This window comes from Fusarium proliferatum (genome assembly GCF_900067095.1).
Source record: "Fusarium proliferatum ET1 genome assembly, contig: FPRO_scaffold003, whole genome shotgun sequence".
NCBI classification, from domain to species: Eukaryota; Fungi; Ascomycota; class Sordariomycetes; order Hypocreales; family Nectriaceae; genus Fusarium; species Fusarium proliferatum.
In genome coordinates this window covers 1,946,304-1,964,105 of record NW_022194792.1, presented here as the reverse complement: position 1 = coordinate 1,964,105, position 17,802 = coordinate 1,946,304, and the positions used below count along the sequence as shown (strand labels likewise).

At 50.2% G+C, this 17,802-nt stretch overlaps 4 protein-coding genes across 4 annotated transcripts; 2 read left to right on the top strand and 2 right to left on the bottom strand.

Moving 5' to 3' along the window:
* Positions 1-468: 468 nt before the first annotated feature.
* Positions 469-3,593, top strand: FPRO_06406 (putative white collar 1 protein; the record flags this gene model as incomplete). Its single annotated transcript, XM_031228684.1, has 2 exons — positions 469-3,198; positions 3,252-3,593. 2 exons carry the CDS (start codon positions 469-471, stop codon positions 3,591-3,593), a joined length of 3,072 nt encoding a protein of 1,023 aa, XP_031078996.1.
* A 1,436-nt stretch (positions 3,594-5,029) lies between these two features.
* Positions 5,030-9,552, bottom strand: FPRO_06407 (uncharacterized protein; the record flags this gene model as incomplete). The annotated part of the gene is made up of 4 exons (XM_031228682.1): positions 5,030-8,119; positions 8,169-8,994; positions 9,044-9,397; positions 9,455-9,552. 4 exons carry the CDS (start codon positions 9,550-9,552, stop codon positions 5,030-5,032), a joined length of 4,368 nt encoding a protein of 1,455 aa, XP_031078995.1.
* Positions 9,553-10,429: 877 nt separating this feature from the next.
* On the top strand, positions 10,430-14,380 carry FPRO_06408 (putative COP1-coatomer complex alpha chain of secretory pathway vesicles; the record flags this gene model as incomplete). The annotated part of the gene is made up of 6 exons (XM_031228681.1): positions 10,430-10,459; positions 10,524-10,573; positions 10,635-10,954; positions 11,010-12,908; positions 12,962-14,082; positions 14,138-14,380. 6 exons carry the CDS (start codon positions 10,430-10,432, stop codon positions 14,378-14,380), a joined length of 3,663 nt encoding a protein of 1,220 aa, XP_031078994.1.
* Positions 14,381-14,765: 385 nt separating this feature from the next.
* On the bottom strand, positions 14,766-15,636 carry FPRO_06409 (uncharacterized protein; the record flags this gene model as incomplete). The annotated part of the gene is made up of 2 exons (XM_031228680.1): positions 14,766-15,038; positions 15,097-15,636. The coding sequence occupies 2 exons, from the start codon at positions 15,634-15,636 to the stop codon at positions 14,766-14,768; spliced, it is 813 nt and encodes a 270-aa protein (XP_031078993.1).
* Between the last annotated feature and the right edge of the window lie 2,166 nt (positions 15,637-17,802).

Genomic DNA, 17,802 nt, shown 5'->3' with positions numbered 1-17,802 from the left:
AATTTCCCACATCTCCGACCTTTCCATCGCCGCGATTTTTGAGCCACAGTCCAACCCCGAACAGTACAAATTCGACCAAGCACGAAATACCCACCCCCGCGCATTTGCCATCTGCGATTACTCTGTCCCTCTCTTTTTTGCTCGGTCGCTTGATCTCTCCGGCCTGATTTATCACGTTAAAACATCGACCCGACCCGACTCGACTCGACTTGACATAACCCATCTTGACCCGCCACGGTTCTCCCATATCGCGACTTCTCTCACCTCGTCATACTGTTGCGTTTGTCACCAGTCTTCGCCTTTTCTTTCCGCTGCAGCTAGGGTCTTCTCAGGCCGCCAACCTTTCCGACGCCTTGGTAGTCGAACTAGGACACCAACCGTCAGACTTCGCGCTATACATACGGGACAACACCCGCTCAACACTTCCCTCAAGCGCCTGGCTAGGCCGTCCAGCCAGATGCTGTCGCTATGGATGGCTACTACTCTCCCCATCAGCAGCAGCAGCAGCAGCAGCAACCATCTCAACAGTTCCAACAACCTCGAATGCAGCAGAACCAGCAGATCCACATGCAGCACAATATGAATGATCCAAACTTCTATCAGGGAGGAGATTCCCTCGATGATATTGTGCGCGATAACCAAGACAAGCTATACCGCCGACAGAGCATGCCCCAAGCCTTTACTAACGCTATGGGTCAGTTCCAGATGAATCAGCAGCAGCAGCAAGGGCAAAGGCGGATGTCTTCAGTCGACAACGGTGACGTGATGACCTTTGGAACCGATAACGCCGACCTCAACTCGTACCAATTTAACCAACCACCCATGGGAGGGGGGTTTCCCAACATTAATACCTCCATCGGCATGGACCAAATGGGCAATTATATGGCATCTGACCCTAATGACTATTCGACCATATCCCCTGATATGATGAGTTCTATGATGCCCTCTACCTTTGCAAGCATGAGCGTTGGAGCACAGATGGCCGGCAACGCCTCACCGATGAACCTTTACTCACCGTCCATGAGCCAGTTCCCACAAGGCCAACTGACCCCTCAAGTTCAGGTTGGTAACGACTTCTCCATGGATCTTTCTCCGGATGCCGGCTCCATGAATATGAACCAAAGCAACCCTCCCACGACGACCCCGACCCCGGCTCCCACCAACAGCGCTATGGATACCATAGAGGATTCGGGCGACAGTATGATGAACCATCCGGCTTTCAATAACATGAATGCTGGAGATAACAACCAAAACTTACCTGCACTTTCTCGCCAAGTCTCAACTGCCTCCGGCTCTGTTGTTTCACCTCCACAGCAACACTCACACGGAGCCATGTCCTCCTCAACCGTTACTCATCCGACCAGCACTTCAGTGGCAACGACCCCATCAACCGGCGATGCCCCGAGGGACTCAAAGGAAAAGACGATATACTCAAAGAGTGGATTTGATATGCTTAAAGCTTTGTGGTTAGTCGCTACCCGTAAGAACCCGCGCATACAACTTGGCGCTGTGGACATGTCCTGCGCCTTTGTCGTCTGCGATGTCTCCATGAACGATTGCCCTATTATATACGTTTCCGACAACTTCCAAAACCTCACCGGTTATAGTCGTCATGAGATTGTCGGCCAGAATTGCCGCTTTCTGCAGGCCCCAGATGGCAAAGTCGAAGCGGGCTCCAAGCGAGAGTTCGTTGATGATGGAGCCGTCTACAATTTGAAGAAGATGGTTCACGAAGGCAGGGAGGTTCAACAGAGTCTTATCAACTATCGAAAGGGTGGAAAACCTTTCCTCAACCTTCTTACTATGATCCCCATCCCGTGGGACACTGATGAAATCAGATACTTTATTGGCTTCCAGATCGACCTCGTTGAATGCCCGGACGCGATCGCATCGAATCAAGACCTCGGTGGTGTAAAGGTGAACTACAAACACAGCGACATTGGCCAATACATCTGGACACCACCGCAATCCAGTCACTGGGAGCCCGATAACGGCCAGACGTTAGGCGTTGACGATGTCTCCACCCTGTTACAGCAGTTCAGCCCCAAGGGTCTCACCTCTGATTGGCATAAGCAATCATGGGATAAGATGCTCCTCGAGAATACCGACGATGTGGTTCATGTTCTCTCGCTCAAAGGTCTCTTTCTATATCTCTCTCCGTCTTGCAAGAAGGTCCTAGAATATGAGGCTGCGGATTTGGTTGGCAACTCACTTTCAACAGTATGTCATCCATCTGATATTGTTCCTGTTACACGCGAGCTGAAGGACACAACAACCGGAAACCCTGTCAACATTGTGTTCCGAATTCGCAGAAAGCACAGTGGTTACACTTGGTTCGAAAGCCACGGTTCACTGTTTGTCGAACAAGGAAAGGGTCGAAAGTGCATCATTTTGGTAGGCCGCAAGCGACCGGTGTTTGCTCTAAGTCGCCGCAATCTTGAAGCGAATGGTGGTATTGGTGACAGCGAACTCTGGACGAAACTCTCGACATCGGGCCTGTTCTTATATGTCTCTTCGAATATCCGATCTCTCCTCGACCTCCAGCCTGATAGCCTAGTGGGAACCAGTATACAGGATCTTATGCGAAAAGAATCACGTCCCGAGTTTGGGCGAACGCTGGAAAAAGCCAGGCGAGGAAAAATTGTCACATGCAAACACGAGGTCCAGAACCGAAGGGGCCAAGTGTTGCAAGCCCAGACGACTCTATACCCGGGTGACGCCTCTGAGGGCCAAAAGCCATCGTTCTTGCTTGCCCAGACAAAGCTTCTCAAGGCATCATCACGTAACCTGGCTCCCGCTAGCACCGGTTCCAGGTCTCTCGCCGCAACCCCGAGATCCAGTAACGGCACCGAAAACCACGCCACGGGTCATATTTCACAGCCTGCCGGTGGTGCGTTAGCCCCCGGTAGCCAAGACGCTGCTTTAGCCTCAGAGGACAACATTTTTGATGAATTGAGAACAACGAAATGCTCTAGCTGGCAATTTGAGTTGCGGCAGATGGAAAAGGTTAACCGTATTCTTGCTGAGGAACTTGGCGGCCTGCTGTCCAGCAAGAAAAAACGAAAGCGAAGAAAGGGCGTTGGCAATGTGGTGCGAGACTGCGCCAACTGCCACACAAGAAACACGCCCGAATGGCGAAGAGGACCTAGTGGTCAAAGGGATCTTTGTAACAGCTGTGGTCTTCGGTGGGCCAAACAAGTACACCTCTTCTATCTTCTATCAATTGTGATATTTATTAACAATTTCATCAGACTGGTCGAGTTTCTCCACGCAATTCTTCACGCGGGGCTAACACAGCAAATGGTGATGCTCGAAGCAAAAAGTCCAACTCTCCGTCGTCACCACTGCATAAAGAATTGTCCGCAGACAACTCCAAAGCGCAAACACCCAACGGTGAGAACGGCATAAACCCAGCCCAACTCACGAAGCAAAAGATAGAAAATGGAACATCAGCACCCAGCGGTGCCCCTTCAGCGACAGGGGTCAAATCATCGGCCGGAATGCCACCGCTAAGCCATTCATCCATGTTGGGCGTCGGCCAGGCCTCGTCGATGGCTTCAATCCGAGAAGAGCGCGAGACGAGTCAGCCTTGAACAACAAGCATAATGCATTTCCTTCTCTTGATGTTTTCGATCCTCGATGCTACGACTTGGTAAAGGATTTACGGAGCGTGGTGCCTGGATTAAGCGGCATTTTTGATACCCGCCACTTTTCTTTCTTCATGCTGGCCTCTATTTCAGACCCGGGGCTCATGGAATTAACAAAACATTTATGACACCCGTGGCCTGGGGCTCACATGATGGCACTTGGCATAACGAGATTGTCTGCTTTTATTTATTTGGGAGAGAAATAACTTCTCCGTGGTGTACAAGGCTCCGGGATTTTGGAATTGGGAATAGACACGATATACCTACAACAACATACACGAGGCGTTAAGGAATGGGATGGCATGAATACGACTTGGACAGATCTTCCTGGCCTTGGCCCCTGATACAGATTTTGCACTTATTGACGACGTCCATGGGCCGGGTGGCCCGGCTTTGGTCTTCATGCTTCTACTCAACATAGAGGGCGGGCTGGGTTTATTCGAATGCTAGTACGGTTCCATGTTTAGCACGGCAGGGTACGCATTGTCAGGAGCATGTAAGGGGCATGTGGCTTTGTACATTGGTGCTAGTTGTATTTAGGGAGGACTTTTGCGTACATATACGTACTACAGCAATAGCGAGGCGAAGCATGGTCTAAAGTAAGGAACAGATATGACAATTTGGATATGCATCTTTGATGTGATGACACGTCGATGTGCAGCTCAGCCACATTGCTCAAGTAAGGGGGAGGCTAGTGAGAAGGGTTACCCATGGTAATAATCCGACTCCCAAGCCCCTATTTAGTGGTGAAGGCTAATGGGCATCAATCTAGAAAAATCTAGAATACATGAGTCCTAGCATTACTAGAACCTCAAACCCATAGAGCCCCTTTGATTTTTGCATGTAGTTAGCACTATCAAAAAGATTTACACCTACCTACCTACCCTAGAAAGCCAACAACACCATTAATTTCACGAAGTACCTGGACTGGCAAACTTGTACCCTTTGGAATGAGCGAGAGGCAACACGTCATCAGCGGCATGTGATGTGCAATCTGCTGACTTAAGGGTACAACCACCACAAAAGACAGATGATGGGCTGACGTAGGTGGCTTCGCTGCCGATAAGACTTGTACTTGAATTGTGGCTGCTTCGACAAGATAAAGACACTGCTTGCAATATGAGATTTTGGTCTTGAGATGCAGCAGTCATCAAAAAGTTTTTTTTATAATTTCTTTTTAGCGCCAAAGACTGTAACTGGCGATACTTCTATTTGCTACTACAGAGCCTTTTGAGTCAAGACTTGAGGCGGCATAAGAGGTTTGGTGCCTGAAGATGTGGAATAACTGAATGACTCTTGAAGATTATGCTTAGATCAGATCTATCGATGTATGTGCAATTCTAAATTTACCCAAGTCAAATTGGGCATAAGCTAAGATTTCCTCAAAGCTCGTCCTTTGTATGCACTTCCTCCTCCATCGTCCTGCTCTTCGGGTTCTTCTCACTCATATCTCCAACAACCTTGCGTCGACGATTCAGCGCCGCAATCTCCTCATCGTAGACAGACCATTCTGGGACTTGCCTCCTGGCGCGATCGAGTTTGGGCTCCTTTGTCTGCGGATTGTTACACAAGTCAATGGTACGCGCCTGGGCCAGACTCTCGTCGCTGCACCACGTCTCACACCAGAGCCACTCTTGAGGAAGACTGTGGATTGGAATTGTGAATTGCATGTTGTTTGGCAGGTCCTGGTCCAGGTTGGACAAGCTGTTAGGGTCAGCCGAGAGTGCGTGGTACTGCTGTCGAAGGCGGTCTCCTGCTGCCAGCTGGCGGAACCGGTTAAGGTCAACAACGTAGAGGGCTGAGATATGGTACGGCAGCCCGCGAAGATAGTTCGCCCAGTAGCCCTGTTTCCAGAATCTGAAGCCTTCCATCTCAGTGCGCGAGTCGCACATGGGCGTGAAACCGTACGGAGCACCTTCTAGGTCATGGTTCACAAGGTCAATCATATCAGTGCGGACGATTTGATCAGCATCGACAAAGATTACCTTGTCCAGGGAAAGCGGAAACAATACATCAAGGAACAGGATCTTGTACCCCCAAATCTCACGCTGCTTCTCTTTTTGTTGGCGAAGCCAATGAGGCCACCTGTAAGTAACCATCTCGTACTTGAAACCATACTCAGCAGCCATATAAGGAATGAATTCCTTGAACGAGGGAGACAAGAACTGCTCAATAAACCAGAACTTGACGGTGTGCTTGGTGTTACGCATAACCGATACCATCATGATGTTGAGCATGCGCTCGTACAAGTGACCACTGGCAACACTGAATATGTTAATTTCAGCATGTTCTTCGGCCGAAATCTCTTTAGGAGACTTGGCCCCTCCGAGAAGACTTTCGGCAAACTTGAGGCCCTTGGCAACAATTCCGCTGGCTTCGCTGTCTGGAGATTCCAGTACATCGACTTCTTCCATTCCTGGCTTGCGGTTGAGACGAGGATACAGGGTCGTACCCTTGAAGTCCATGAGGGCGATTTCCGTGCCTTCGTCTCCGGGAACAGGAGCATATCCGTGAGCACCGACACTCTCGATGGTGAAGATTTTCGACGTTCGGCCTTGCTTGAGTTGAATATTGTAAAAACCAGGGTTTGCCTTAAATTGGAAGTAGCCCAGATTGGCCATGACTATGGTATCTGTGATAAGGGGATCCTTTTCCGTGGCTATGGTCAATTGTGCACCTCTTGGTGCACCTCGCTTGCCATCTCTGGAGTGACCTTCAATCAAAATATTCTCCAGTTCATAAATCACATCGATGTCGGCTTTGACAGAGCTCAGCTTGATGTTGTCCAGATCCTGTACAGACTCTTTAGCAGCCACTAGCCAAGCAGGAGGTACATCCATGCCTGCTGTTAATAGAGCTTCAGAGGGAAGGCCTTTGAAAGTCGCCTTAGGGTTCTGAACATGGCCAGCCTGATCAAAAGAAGGCTTTGAGTCAAGTACGTAACGGAAGAATCGCGTGATGGGGAGTTCTCCGACTACTTCCTTCGGGTTCATAAAAAGCTTCAGATACACTCCATCGAGCTCAGACAAGACCTTGAGGATGGGTGCCCATCTCTGACCTTGTTCACTGGTAGGATTCAGGAGACCAGCGATATGAACACTTGCAGTTTCGGGGTTGCCGACTTCAATAGCGCTATGAGTAGAGTTCCAAGTGTTGTACATGGAGCTTCGAATGGACGGGGCCGACTCAAAGATGCCTTGAGGGAGATCAGAAATAGTAGAGAGTGCCGTGATTGAGGTGAGCTTGGCGGCTGCAATGGGATCCAAAAGCTTATCTTCGAAGCCAAGGTCTTTAATCGCAGCATAAACAGGAAGTATCCTATTTCGCTGCTCAAATTCCAATAGCTGCTGCAAATCGTCCTCCTTGAAAGAGACATGGGACGGCAGGGGACCGACGACTCGGCCGTTGAGGAGTAATCCCTTTGTACCAGGGAGAATTTTCGAAGCAGAGAGGAAGTCGGCAAGCGCAGTGCCAAGGCCATCATCTTCAGCTGTCCAAGACGCCTCAAGAATGGCTTTCAGATCATCCTTACTCTTCATCTCAGCAAGCTTGCCTTCGTTAAGCTTGAAGGCGCCATTGATGGCATGAGCCTCTGCGGATGACGGCGGGTTGTGAACAAGGTCAAGCCGAACGCCAGGATTCTTTCGTTTGAATTTAAGGGCAGCAAGAAGAAGGTCTTGTCCGTCACCGGTTCCAAGGTCGGCGACGACTGTGAGCACAGCCCAGCTTTCTTTGGAAGCCTTCGAGTCTGAGGGAAGGACGGCAATGTTGCTGAATAGTCCCGCAAAGTCCTTATGAAGCTTGTTGACATCAACAACGCGAAGGGCTTTCTCATCGTCAGGAAAGATGTACGTGTTGCGCTTGGAAAGAGCGTCACGGAGGAAGAGATCCGAAACAGGCGTCCCCTCTTCAATTTGTCCAAAGTACACAGCCTTCTGGATTGCCTGTTGATCCTCGGTTAATCGCTGGCCCATGACCTGAACCCACGACTTCTCACGTGAAATAGCCAAACCATTCACAAAGACAGGACGCACGGCAGTGTCAGCATTGAGTCGGCTAGCCCAAGCCTTGCTTGCTTCCACCTTCTGCTTATAAGTATCGGCTTCGAGAATCTCGGCCAATGTCATTTTGGTGGCTCCTGGTAGTGTTTCTCGTCCATCAATAGCCCTGGTGAAAGCCTTCTTGTTGGCCGCACCCTCTGGCCCCTCTTCACTCTCTTGGAGATAAGTAATGAGGGACTCGAATCCATATGTTTCCATTAAATGATAAACGACCTTGGCCTGAGCAGCAGAAGCAGGCGTAGTGGCCAAGGGAAGTATGCCGAACCTCAAGGTGACACCGCGTTGCATGAACTGGGCTAGTTGACCAAATGCTCGTCCATCCTCAATATTGGTGAAGTCAACTGGTGCCACAATGTGGAAGAGGTTAAGAGCCACCTGCGGAAGTTGTCCAGGATATGTACGCTGAAGGAGCTATGAGGTCGTTAGTGGTATGATCTCAAGAGGTAATCTTCTTACATACTGCTGTCAAATCGCTTGGGAGCTTCTGGTATCGAGCGTCCTTCTCGAGGTCATTCAACCACAAGAGTGCTTTGCCCTCCTCTAATCGATCTGTCCAGTCGAACCTGGACGGTTCATCCTCAGCCTTGGAGCTGGCAACTTCAGAATGTCCAAGAAGTGAATTAGCTTGCTGGCCATTGAAACCAAGATCACGAACTCCATCGATCAGCTTGCGCTCACGGCGAATCATCTCAATGAGCGTAAATGGCTCAATTTGGCGCTCAATAAGTTGGACACCGTTCATCCAGAGAAAGTTGATGCCACTGGGAATACCGGCAGCAACGTTTTTCTCCTGCTCTACAGCAAACTCTTTTGTGACTTCATGAGTGGCAATCGATGCTGAGAACTTGGGGAAATCCTGGGTCGATTTGACCAAAGCATCGAGAGGATTTTCACTATTTAGAATGAACGAAGCAGTCTTTAGGCCTAAAGATGCTAGCTCGGAGGTTGAGAGAGGCTTCAAATCAGCAACATCTTCATTTGTGTCAAGATCGACGTCGGCTGTGGCAGGTTTCTGTTTGCCTTCCTGGCTGGCTTCACGATCATCAATAACAATGTAGTCAGTTCTCTTTAGGTCCAGCTTGACACCATAGCCGCTCACAGACAAAGGAGTATTGGGCGCCTCTGCGCTTCGGCGATATCGCAGTCTATATGACATATCTCCCTGCTTGGCAGCTTTGGAGAGCGCAATGTGGAAAGGGCCGAAAGAGGCAGATGTTGGGTCCGCGTAGAGAATGGCATCTTTTCCAAGCCCTAGGACTCGATCAAACGGCAATAAGTTGGCTTGCCTATTCACGGGTTAGGGTCGTGGTGTCCAAAGTAACCGAAACAGCTTACCTTGTGGAGAATTCACCTTCCACGGCTTTATCGAGAGTTTCTGAACAGTATTTCTTGCTATCAATCAAGGCCCATGTCGAGCAATCCTCATTGGTGTCTCCTTTGGATACTGAATCGACAGCTGTACTGTAGTATTGGTAATGTGCTTCTATTCGTGGTGCGGCAGCACGTAGTGAAAGAGCAAGCTTGAAAGTTGAGAGGGCGTCTGGTGTAGTGACGTGCCCGTCTTGCTCAAGGACCTTGATGAAACGGTCGTAGAGCTCTGCATCTGAATTGGCTGATTGAAAGTGACCACCAGCAATCTTGTCAAGTAGAGGGAAGTATGCTGTTGAATTTTCCCCAGCGGCAGTTTCTCTGTTAATGGTCAGAAGCAACATCATAGGTAGCTCACCAGAAATAGAATAAGCTTACAGAAGTTCAAGCAAATATGGAGCACGAGGGAACGCAGCGTTCATTCCCACGTTGACTGACGGTGAAGCCAAAGAAGCTGTAGCGGCCACCAGGGCCATAGCCAGGCATTGAGAAAGGCAAGGCATATTTACTTGCAGTCTACGCGAAGCGCTGTATATAGCAAGTACTGAATATGTGTGGAGGAGCTGGAGCCTCGCTGTGGAGGGGCAAAGGACAGCTCTCCAAAGAAAGCTTGGACAAGATAGCGACGACGTAGAATCAGGCACGCAATGGCGGCACAATTCTGGTCTTGGGCGTCTTCAACAAACCCAAGCACGCTCAAGATGTTTTCTACGTGCGGCAGACTCTCAATCACCAGGCATCAACTCCCGTTGTAAGTCAAAGACAAAGAATGCTTAGGAGTCGAACAGCGTCACTGAGACCCAGGAGCTACCTGATGGCTGGATTGGGTTTAGTACCCGAGCTGATACCGATAAACAAAAAGACAGGAGAAGCTCATCCCTCGACCGTCTTTCCTTACGTGGCAGAAACGATAACCCCTGCATCTTCGGGCACTCGTCAGCCACATTCAGGGAGCATGTCCCCAGTTTTCTTACCCTCTTACACCTGTCCTACTCGATGTAGCCCCTCCATTCGGGGGAACAATGTTGCGTTCCATTACTGTGGCTTTACACCTGCACTCCCCCGGCCGGTGTGATAGCCCACAATTGAGCATCGTGTTCAATTGCCCAAGCCTAAGCCTACCTTGGGAGTTCGCTTCGTTGGCCAGCATTCAACTCAACTAACTTACGTCTCCCTTTCACTCTGACCTCACGTATACTTCGACAAGCCCGCGCTGTGCTGGTCAGCTCGCACCCAAATCTCGCGATCAAGGTACACGCAAGCCGAATAGCTGCATTCTATAATCCGCTTCTGGGCGCCTTGAATTGTTCCACCCCTTAATGCTCGAAGCTGCGGCTTCACCTCCCCGCCAATATGCAGTCCTCCCCGGGAATGTTGACCAAGGTAGATTGCGATGCAATTGCTTTGCTTTGCTTGCTTGTGATTACTGACACTCTCCTTTGCACAGTTCGAGTCCAAGTCCTCGCGAGCTAAAGGCATTGCCTTTCACCCAAAGAGGTTCGTTGTCCAACGTCGCTGAACCGTATCGCAAGCTTTATAGCTGACAAGTTGTATCCAGACCATGGATCCTGGTGTCGCTACACTCTTCTACCATTCAGCTCTGGGATTACCGAATGGGAACCCTAATTGACCGCTTCGAGGAGCACGATGGCCCTGTCCGTGGTGTCGACTTTCACAAGACACAGCCGCTTTTCGTCTCTGGCGGTGACGACTATAAGATCAAAGTCTGGTCTTACCAGACTCGACGATGCCTCTTCACCCTTAACGGCCATCTCGACTACGTCCGAACCGTCTTCTTCCATCACGAGCTTCCCTGGATTCTGTCAGCATCCGATGACCAGACCATCCGGATATGGAACTGGCAGAACCGCTCCTTGAGTAGGTCAAGATTGCTGCCTTGGTCTAATAGCCGATAATGCTGACTTGTCCCTAGTTTGCACCATGACTGGCCACAACCACTATGCCATGTGCGCCCAATTTCACCCCAAGGAAGACCTCGTTGTCTCTGCGTCGCTCGATCAGTCCGTTCGTGTTTGGGACATTTCCGGTCTCCGAAAGAAGCACTCCGCCCCTACCTCGATGTCCTTCGAAGATCAAATGGCGCGTGCCAATCAGAACCAGACCGATATGTTTGGAAACACTGATGCTGTCGTCAAGTTTGTTCTCGAAGGTCACGACCGTGGCGTCAACTGGGTCGCTTTCCATCCCACCATGCCCCTCATTGTTAGCGCTGGCGATGATCGCTTAGTGAAGCTGTGGCGCATGAGCGAGACCAAGGCTTGGGAAGTCGATACGTGCCGTGGACACTTCCAGAATGCATCCGGATGTCTGTTTCACCCTCATCAGGACTTGATCCTATCTGCTGGAGAGGATAAGACCATCCGTGTATGGGACCTGAATAAGCGAACAGCTGTTCAGTCTTTTAAGAGAGAAAATGATCGCTTCTGGGTCATTGCGGCGCATCCTGAGATCAACTTGTTTGCTGCTGGTCACGATAATGGTGTGATGGTATTCAAGTTAGAGCGAGAGCGCCCTGCCTCAGCCGTTCATCAGAACCTACTCTTCTACGTCACCAAGGAGAAGCACGTCAAGTCTTATGACTTCCAGAGGAACATCGAGAGCCCTACGCTCCTGTCGCTCAAGAAGCTTGGTAGCGCCTGGGTAGCACCCCGGACATTGTCCTTCAACCCTGCAGAACGATCTATTCTCGTTACCTCACCTGCTGACGGCGGATCTTATGAGCTGGTTAACCTTCCCAAGGATGGCTCTGGCGCTATCGAGCCTGCTGAGTCCAAGCGTGGTCCTGGAAGCTCTGCCATTTTCGTTGCCCGTAACCGATTTGCCGTTCTCAACACCGCCAATCAGACTATTGATATCAAGGATCTTTCCAACAACACCACCCGATCCTTCAAGCCCCCCACCGGAACTACCGATATCTACTTTGGAGGTACAGGCAATCTTTTAATCATTGCTCCTACTTCCGTCCACCTCTATGACATCCAGCAGAAGAAGAGTACTGCTGAGCTCTCTGTCAATGGTGTCAAGTATGTTGTTTGGTCTAACGATGGTCTTTACGCTGCTCTTCTAAGCAAGCACAACGTCACAATTGTGTCCAAGACCCTCGAGCAGGTCAGTACTCTTCATGAGACCATTCGTATCAAGAGTGCCACCTGGGATGATGCTGGCGTTCTGCTCTACTCCACCCTTAACCATGTAAAGTATACTCTGCTTAATGGTGATAACGGTATCGTCCGAACCCTTGACCAGACTGTGTACCTGGTCAAGGTTAAGGGCCGTAACGTCTACTGCCTCGATAGAGCCGCCAAGCCCCGTATCCTTCAGGTTGATCCCACGGAATACCGGTTCAAGTTGGCCCTTGTCAAACGCAACTACGAGGAAATGCTTCACATCATCCGAAACTCCAGTCTCGTTGGTCAATCGATTATCTCATATCTTCAAAAGAAGGGGTACCCTGAAATTGCTCTCCAATTCGTTCAGGACCCCACCACTCGATTTGACCTAGCTATCGAATGCGGCAACCTAGATGTTGCTGTTGAAATGGCCAAGGAACTTGACAAGCCCAAGTTCTGGACCCGTTTGAGCACAGAAGCATTGGCACACGGTAACCATAAGGTTGTCGAGATGTGCTACCAAAAACTGAAACAATTCGATAAGCTCTCCTTTTTATACCTCGCTACTGGTAATCAATCTAGGCTTGCTCGCATGGCTAAGATTGCCGAGCACCGTGGTGATTTTACCTCGCGGTTCCAAAACGCACTATACCTTGGAGAGGTTGAGGACCGTATCCAAATGTTCAAGGAGATTGATCTGTGTAAGTTTCAAGCCAAGTCGATTTCAAGGAACGCTCAACTAACAAAATTTCAGACCCCCTTGCCTATATGACCGCCAAGTCTCATGGTCTGGAGGAGGAATGCCAGTCCATCCTGGAGGCCACCGGCTTGACCGAAGAGGACCTCACCTTGCCAACACTTGGAGAGCCCTTGTCTATCCGTGAGCCTGTTGTGCATACTTTCGAGTCTTCTTGGCCTACCAAAGCTACCTCGCAGTCCTTCTTTGAGAAGGCTCTGCTTGGCCAGGTTGAAGGTCTTTCCCTGGAGGATGAGCCTGCTGCCGCCAATGCAGGCTTCGAGGACGCTATGGAAGATGACTCAGCCGCCAAGCGTAACGGCGCATTGATCGATGATGACGATGAAGATGCTGCTGGCTGGGATATGGGAGACGATGACATTCCTGAGGCTGATAGTGACTTTGTCAATGTTGAAAGTGTCGATGCTGGCGGTGCTGCTAGCAGCGAGGCAGATATGTGGGCACGAAACTCACCACTGGCCGTTGACCACATTGCTGGCGGATCTTTCGAGACTGCTATGCAACTTCTCAACCGACAGGTCGGAGCTGTCGACTTCGCCCCTCTCAAATCTCGATTCCTGGAAGTCTACTCAGCATCTAAGACTTTCCTTCCCGCTTCTGAAGGCCTGCCGCCTTTGATCAACTATGTCCGCAGAACTCTCGATGAGACAGATCCCCGGAAGGTCCTGCCGATTATCCCCCGAGATCTCGAGCACCTTGCTTCTAACGACCTGCAAGCGGGCTATGACTCAATGAAGGCTAACAAGCTCGAGGCTGGTATCGGCATCTTCAAGGGTATCCTTCACTCTATCCTTGTCAACGCCGTGTCAAGTGAGGATGAGGTTGCTGAGGCGAAGAAGCTTATTACCTCGGCCAGCGAGTATGCTGTCGCCATGAGCATTGAGCTTTCCAGGAGACAGTTGGGTGCTCCTGATGTCGTGGCTAAGGACGCGGAGAAGCTCCAGAGGAGCTTGGAACTGTCAGCGTACTTCACTATCCCTAAGATCGAGGTTCCTCACAGACAGCTTGCTCTGCTCAGTGCAATGCAGCTGGCTATTCGCAACAAGAACTACAATTCTGCTTTGAGCTTTGCTAACCGCATCATCGCCAATGGTGGTGCCACCAAGATTGTAGAAAACGTAAGTGAAATCGAACTTCCAATGCTCGCTCCGGTTACTGACCTAAATGTCACAGGCCAAGAAGACCAAGGCTCAGTGCGAGCGCAATCCCAACGATGCTATTGAAATTGAGTTCGACCAGTTCGCCGAGTTCGATGTGTGCGCAGCCAGCCATACCCCTATCTATAGCGGTACTGCATATGAGGAGTGTGCCTTCGATGGCTCTAAGTATCACACCAAGTACAAGGGCACTGTCTGCAGAGTTTGTGAAGTATGTGAGATTGGCAAGCATGGAAGCGGTTTGAAGTTGTTCGCCTAGACTGGGTAGAGCATGGTTGAGTAAGATTTAATAACGGGAGCGCATAGTCGGAATTGGGAGTTTCGAGTCAACGACGCACAAAAAGGAGCCAGGTAGACGAAGTGGAAAGTCTAGGGCTTTAAAACGGGTGGACTTGGACGCTGGCTGATAGAAGGATGGCAAAGGAGTCATGTCTTTGTAGTTGCAACTTAGCCTGATTATATGCGAGAAGCATAAGATTAAGGAATCACGTTTAAAGACCAGTTGTTTGACGTTTGTTTTGAGACTTGCCTTGCTGGCAAAGCCATCAATTAAGTTAATCGTACAGCAACCGTGGATCCCCTCTACTAGTCTATGTTTGTCTTCACTTTACTTTCTCGTCAAGAAACCTGACCTGTCAACTTCATTACACGATCGTCTCAAGCTCACGTGCGTAGCCCAGGGCGTTTTCTATCACCATCTGGCTCATCTCCTTGTTTTGGTCGCCATCCTCGCCTTCAGCAGTATCAGGGAAGTAGATGTTACCATCACGAACGATCCAGCCTCGGTGGTGAGCGAAAGAGATGACATCGCCCTCTGAGTCCAAGAAGAGAAGGGACTTTGTGGAGCTGATAGGAAGACTGGGGTATGCGCGCTCGCTGCTGGAAGCGATCTCGGAGCGGATCTGATTCTTGAGGATCTACAACCGAGTTAGTATTGGCTACTTGGGCGGAATTGGAATCAATATGCAAACATACTTCTGAGAATACGCTATACTCATCGCAGGGCACCTCGCTACTCTTCATGGCCTTCCATACCCGGTCATAGGATCCTTCCATCAGCCATCTCTCTAGACGAATAGGGTAGCCAAGGTATCGGTCGCTCTCAACGTCACCACCACCACCCTCTCGGTTCTCCAAGCTCTCAAGCTCAGTGTGGAACTCAGCATATCGACCCTGCGTCAAGAGTAGAAGCAAGCTCAGGCCAGTGACCTTGTTGCGCTCGGCCAAGTTGGGGGGGAGAACAGCGGCGGGAAGCTCGTAAAAGGGCTGAAGCTGCTGGACGTAGCGGGTGAAAGCTTCGGGGTTGCGGGCGCGGATGGCAAATAGGGCACCCTGTTCGTAAGTCTCGCGGGCGAGAGGCAGAATATGCGTCGGGGTCGAGGGAGCGGGTGTAAGAGCGTTGAGCTTGAGGAGGGCGAGTTTAGCCTTTGAGAGGAGGGCGTTGGCGTCGGAATAGCTCATAGAGGGGGAGTGCTTGAGCTGGGAGATGATCTGGGCAAGATTGCGTTCGGCCATGGTGGACAATGGAGTTGTCAACGATTTAATGTGAGGCAGCTGATGTTTCGCAGGTTGGATTTATTGATGGCCCTGTGAGAGCAGCGATCAAGTCGTGGTGTTGTTTGTGGTTGGTAGTGTTGATGAAGATATTAGGTTGGATCCAATTCGAAGCTTCACCAGGCTGCATCCAGTGACGCGAGGCCACGGCTCATGCCTGTGGTAGGTTGCTGCGAGGTCGCTTTGTTGCAGGGATCAGCGGGTGAAGGATATTCCGTCCCGCTGGCATCACTGTCATGGATCGCAACGATGCACAGGGACTTCAAAAAGTTTCGACATAGGAATTCATTTTATTTTTATAAAAACCTTGAATTCTGTGTCTACCTTTTAAGTTCAGGTTTGTCAATGGTTTGTACTTGTCGCCATATCTGGCATTGACACTAATGTGACTGAGCAGAGTTCAACACCTCCAGCAAAGAGCATCGCTATGACAGCGTTGCCGATGATACCGTCTTCTCAGGCGTGCCTTATCGACATGCGAACTTGGAAGCGTGGTTCGCCTGTGATGGTGTAGTAACGGCCGATGTCACATATTCCATTGATTCACAATTTGTTGTCGCTTGCATTGCCAGCAGAGCCTCACGTGGCTCTTGGTGGAGTGGCAGCCATTACATTTGTGCTTGTGCTCGTGGAGATTTTACATACTCCGATGTATGACTACGACATTGCCTCAACAAAATATTCATCGTCAAAGGCAATAGAGTCAAAACGAAAAACCCACTTAATCCCGTTCTTATACGTAGTAGTCCCAAGCCAAGCTACCAAGATTGAGTATTCCATATAAACAGATGATCTCAAATAACAACTGGGGCTGTGGCTGAGCAAACGTATCATATGAACATGCATATACAGCCATTGGACACAACCAACATTCAAGAGATTGCGTGGTCGGAAATGAAGAACCCGACCAAACACCGCTTAGAAGATGTTGAACTGACTGTCCAAGGACGAAGCTAAGGCAAGGCATCCACGGGAATCAGCCGCTCGAAGCTATTGAATTGCCCCTCACCAAGTCTGCCTGTGGCTGTCCTCCACCTCAAATTCGAGAAGCAGGCGAAGATGCCAAGGTTGAAACCACTATGCCTAGACTAATCAGCTTCAACTGCAAGGCCCCGCGTTTGTGACGGACGCTGGATCTGCCTTGTGGCGTTTGTGCACTTGTTTGATACACTCAAGATGCGGTGTTCAACCAAGGATAACGTCTAATGCTGTCGGACTTGATAGGGCAGGGAGTTGCCGTTTCGTGGCACCCGTCTCACCTACCTACCTAGTTTCCGGTGTAAGCTCCCTCAAATTGCATGGAGTGGGAGGGCATGGAACAGATGCAGTAAGGTAGGTAGGTACACAAGAGTAGAACGCCCAGATGATTGCAAGAAGCATCTGACATCGAAGACCTGGGGCGTGTACAGTACAGAACCTAGGTAGGTATTATTTCTTCCGTCAACCCTCCTTCCATCCCCAGTTTCGTTTCTGCTCCAGTATAACCACCAAATCTCGAACCTGAAGACACCCTTCCATTCGCCAACTCTCGTTGATCTGATTGATCGATAGCGGTTGATTAATCTCCTGGCTTACAACTCGAAACGAGAAGCTCCATCGAAGGAACAGGAACTCGAGCAAGATCCCTGCTGCGATCCAGCACATTGCATCACATCCCATCCATTATTAGTTTTCGGCACTCGAATCTTTTGGCCTAGAACAGTACAACCCAGCTACCGCCAACATTACTTCCAGCATCAAATTTATCGCCGCGCATTGCATCGCATTGCATCCAGCACGACGTACCAGCCTCCAGCTCGCTTTTCCCCACGCACTTCTCGCTGTCTCGCATGTCCATTCATTTGGGTGTGCCCCGCTCTTCGAACAGCTCCCACTCCGGCGCCCGCCATTTTCTCAAGTCGCAAGTCGCAAGTCCCAAGCCAGGGTTGCATATGCTGGCTAGTGATAGTGGTGTCACAGATCTAGAAACACCAGACGGGCGAATACATAACAAAGGCATCAGGCCCTTCTGCTCGCCACGGTCTAGTCGACCCCGATACTTTCTATCTTCTCCCTTTGTTCCTCGACTTCATTTTCCACTCAGCCGTAACCTGTTTCGCCATTCGTGCTTCCGACAGCGATGGCCAG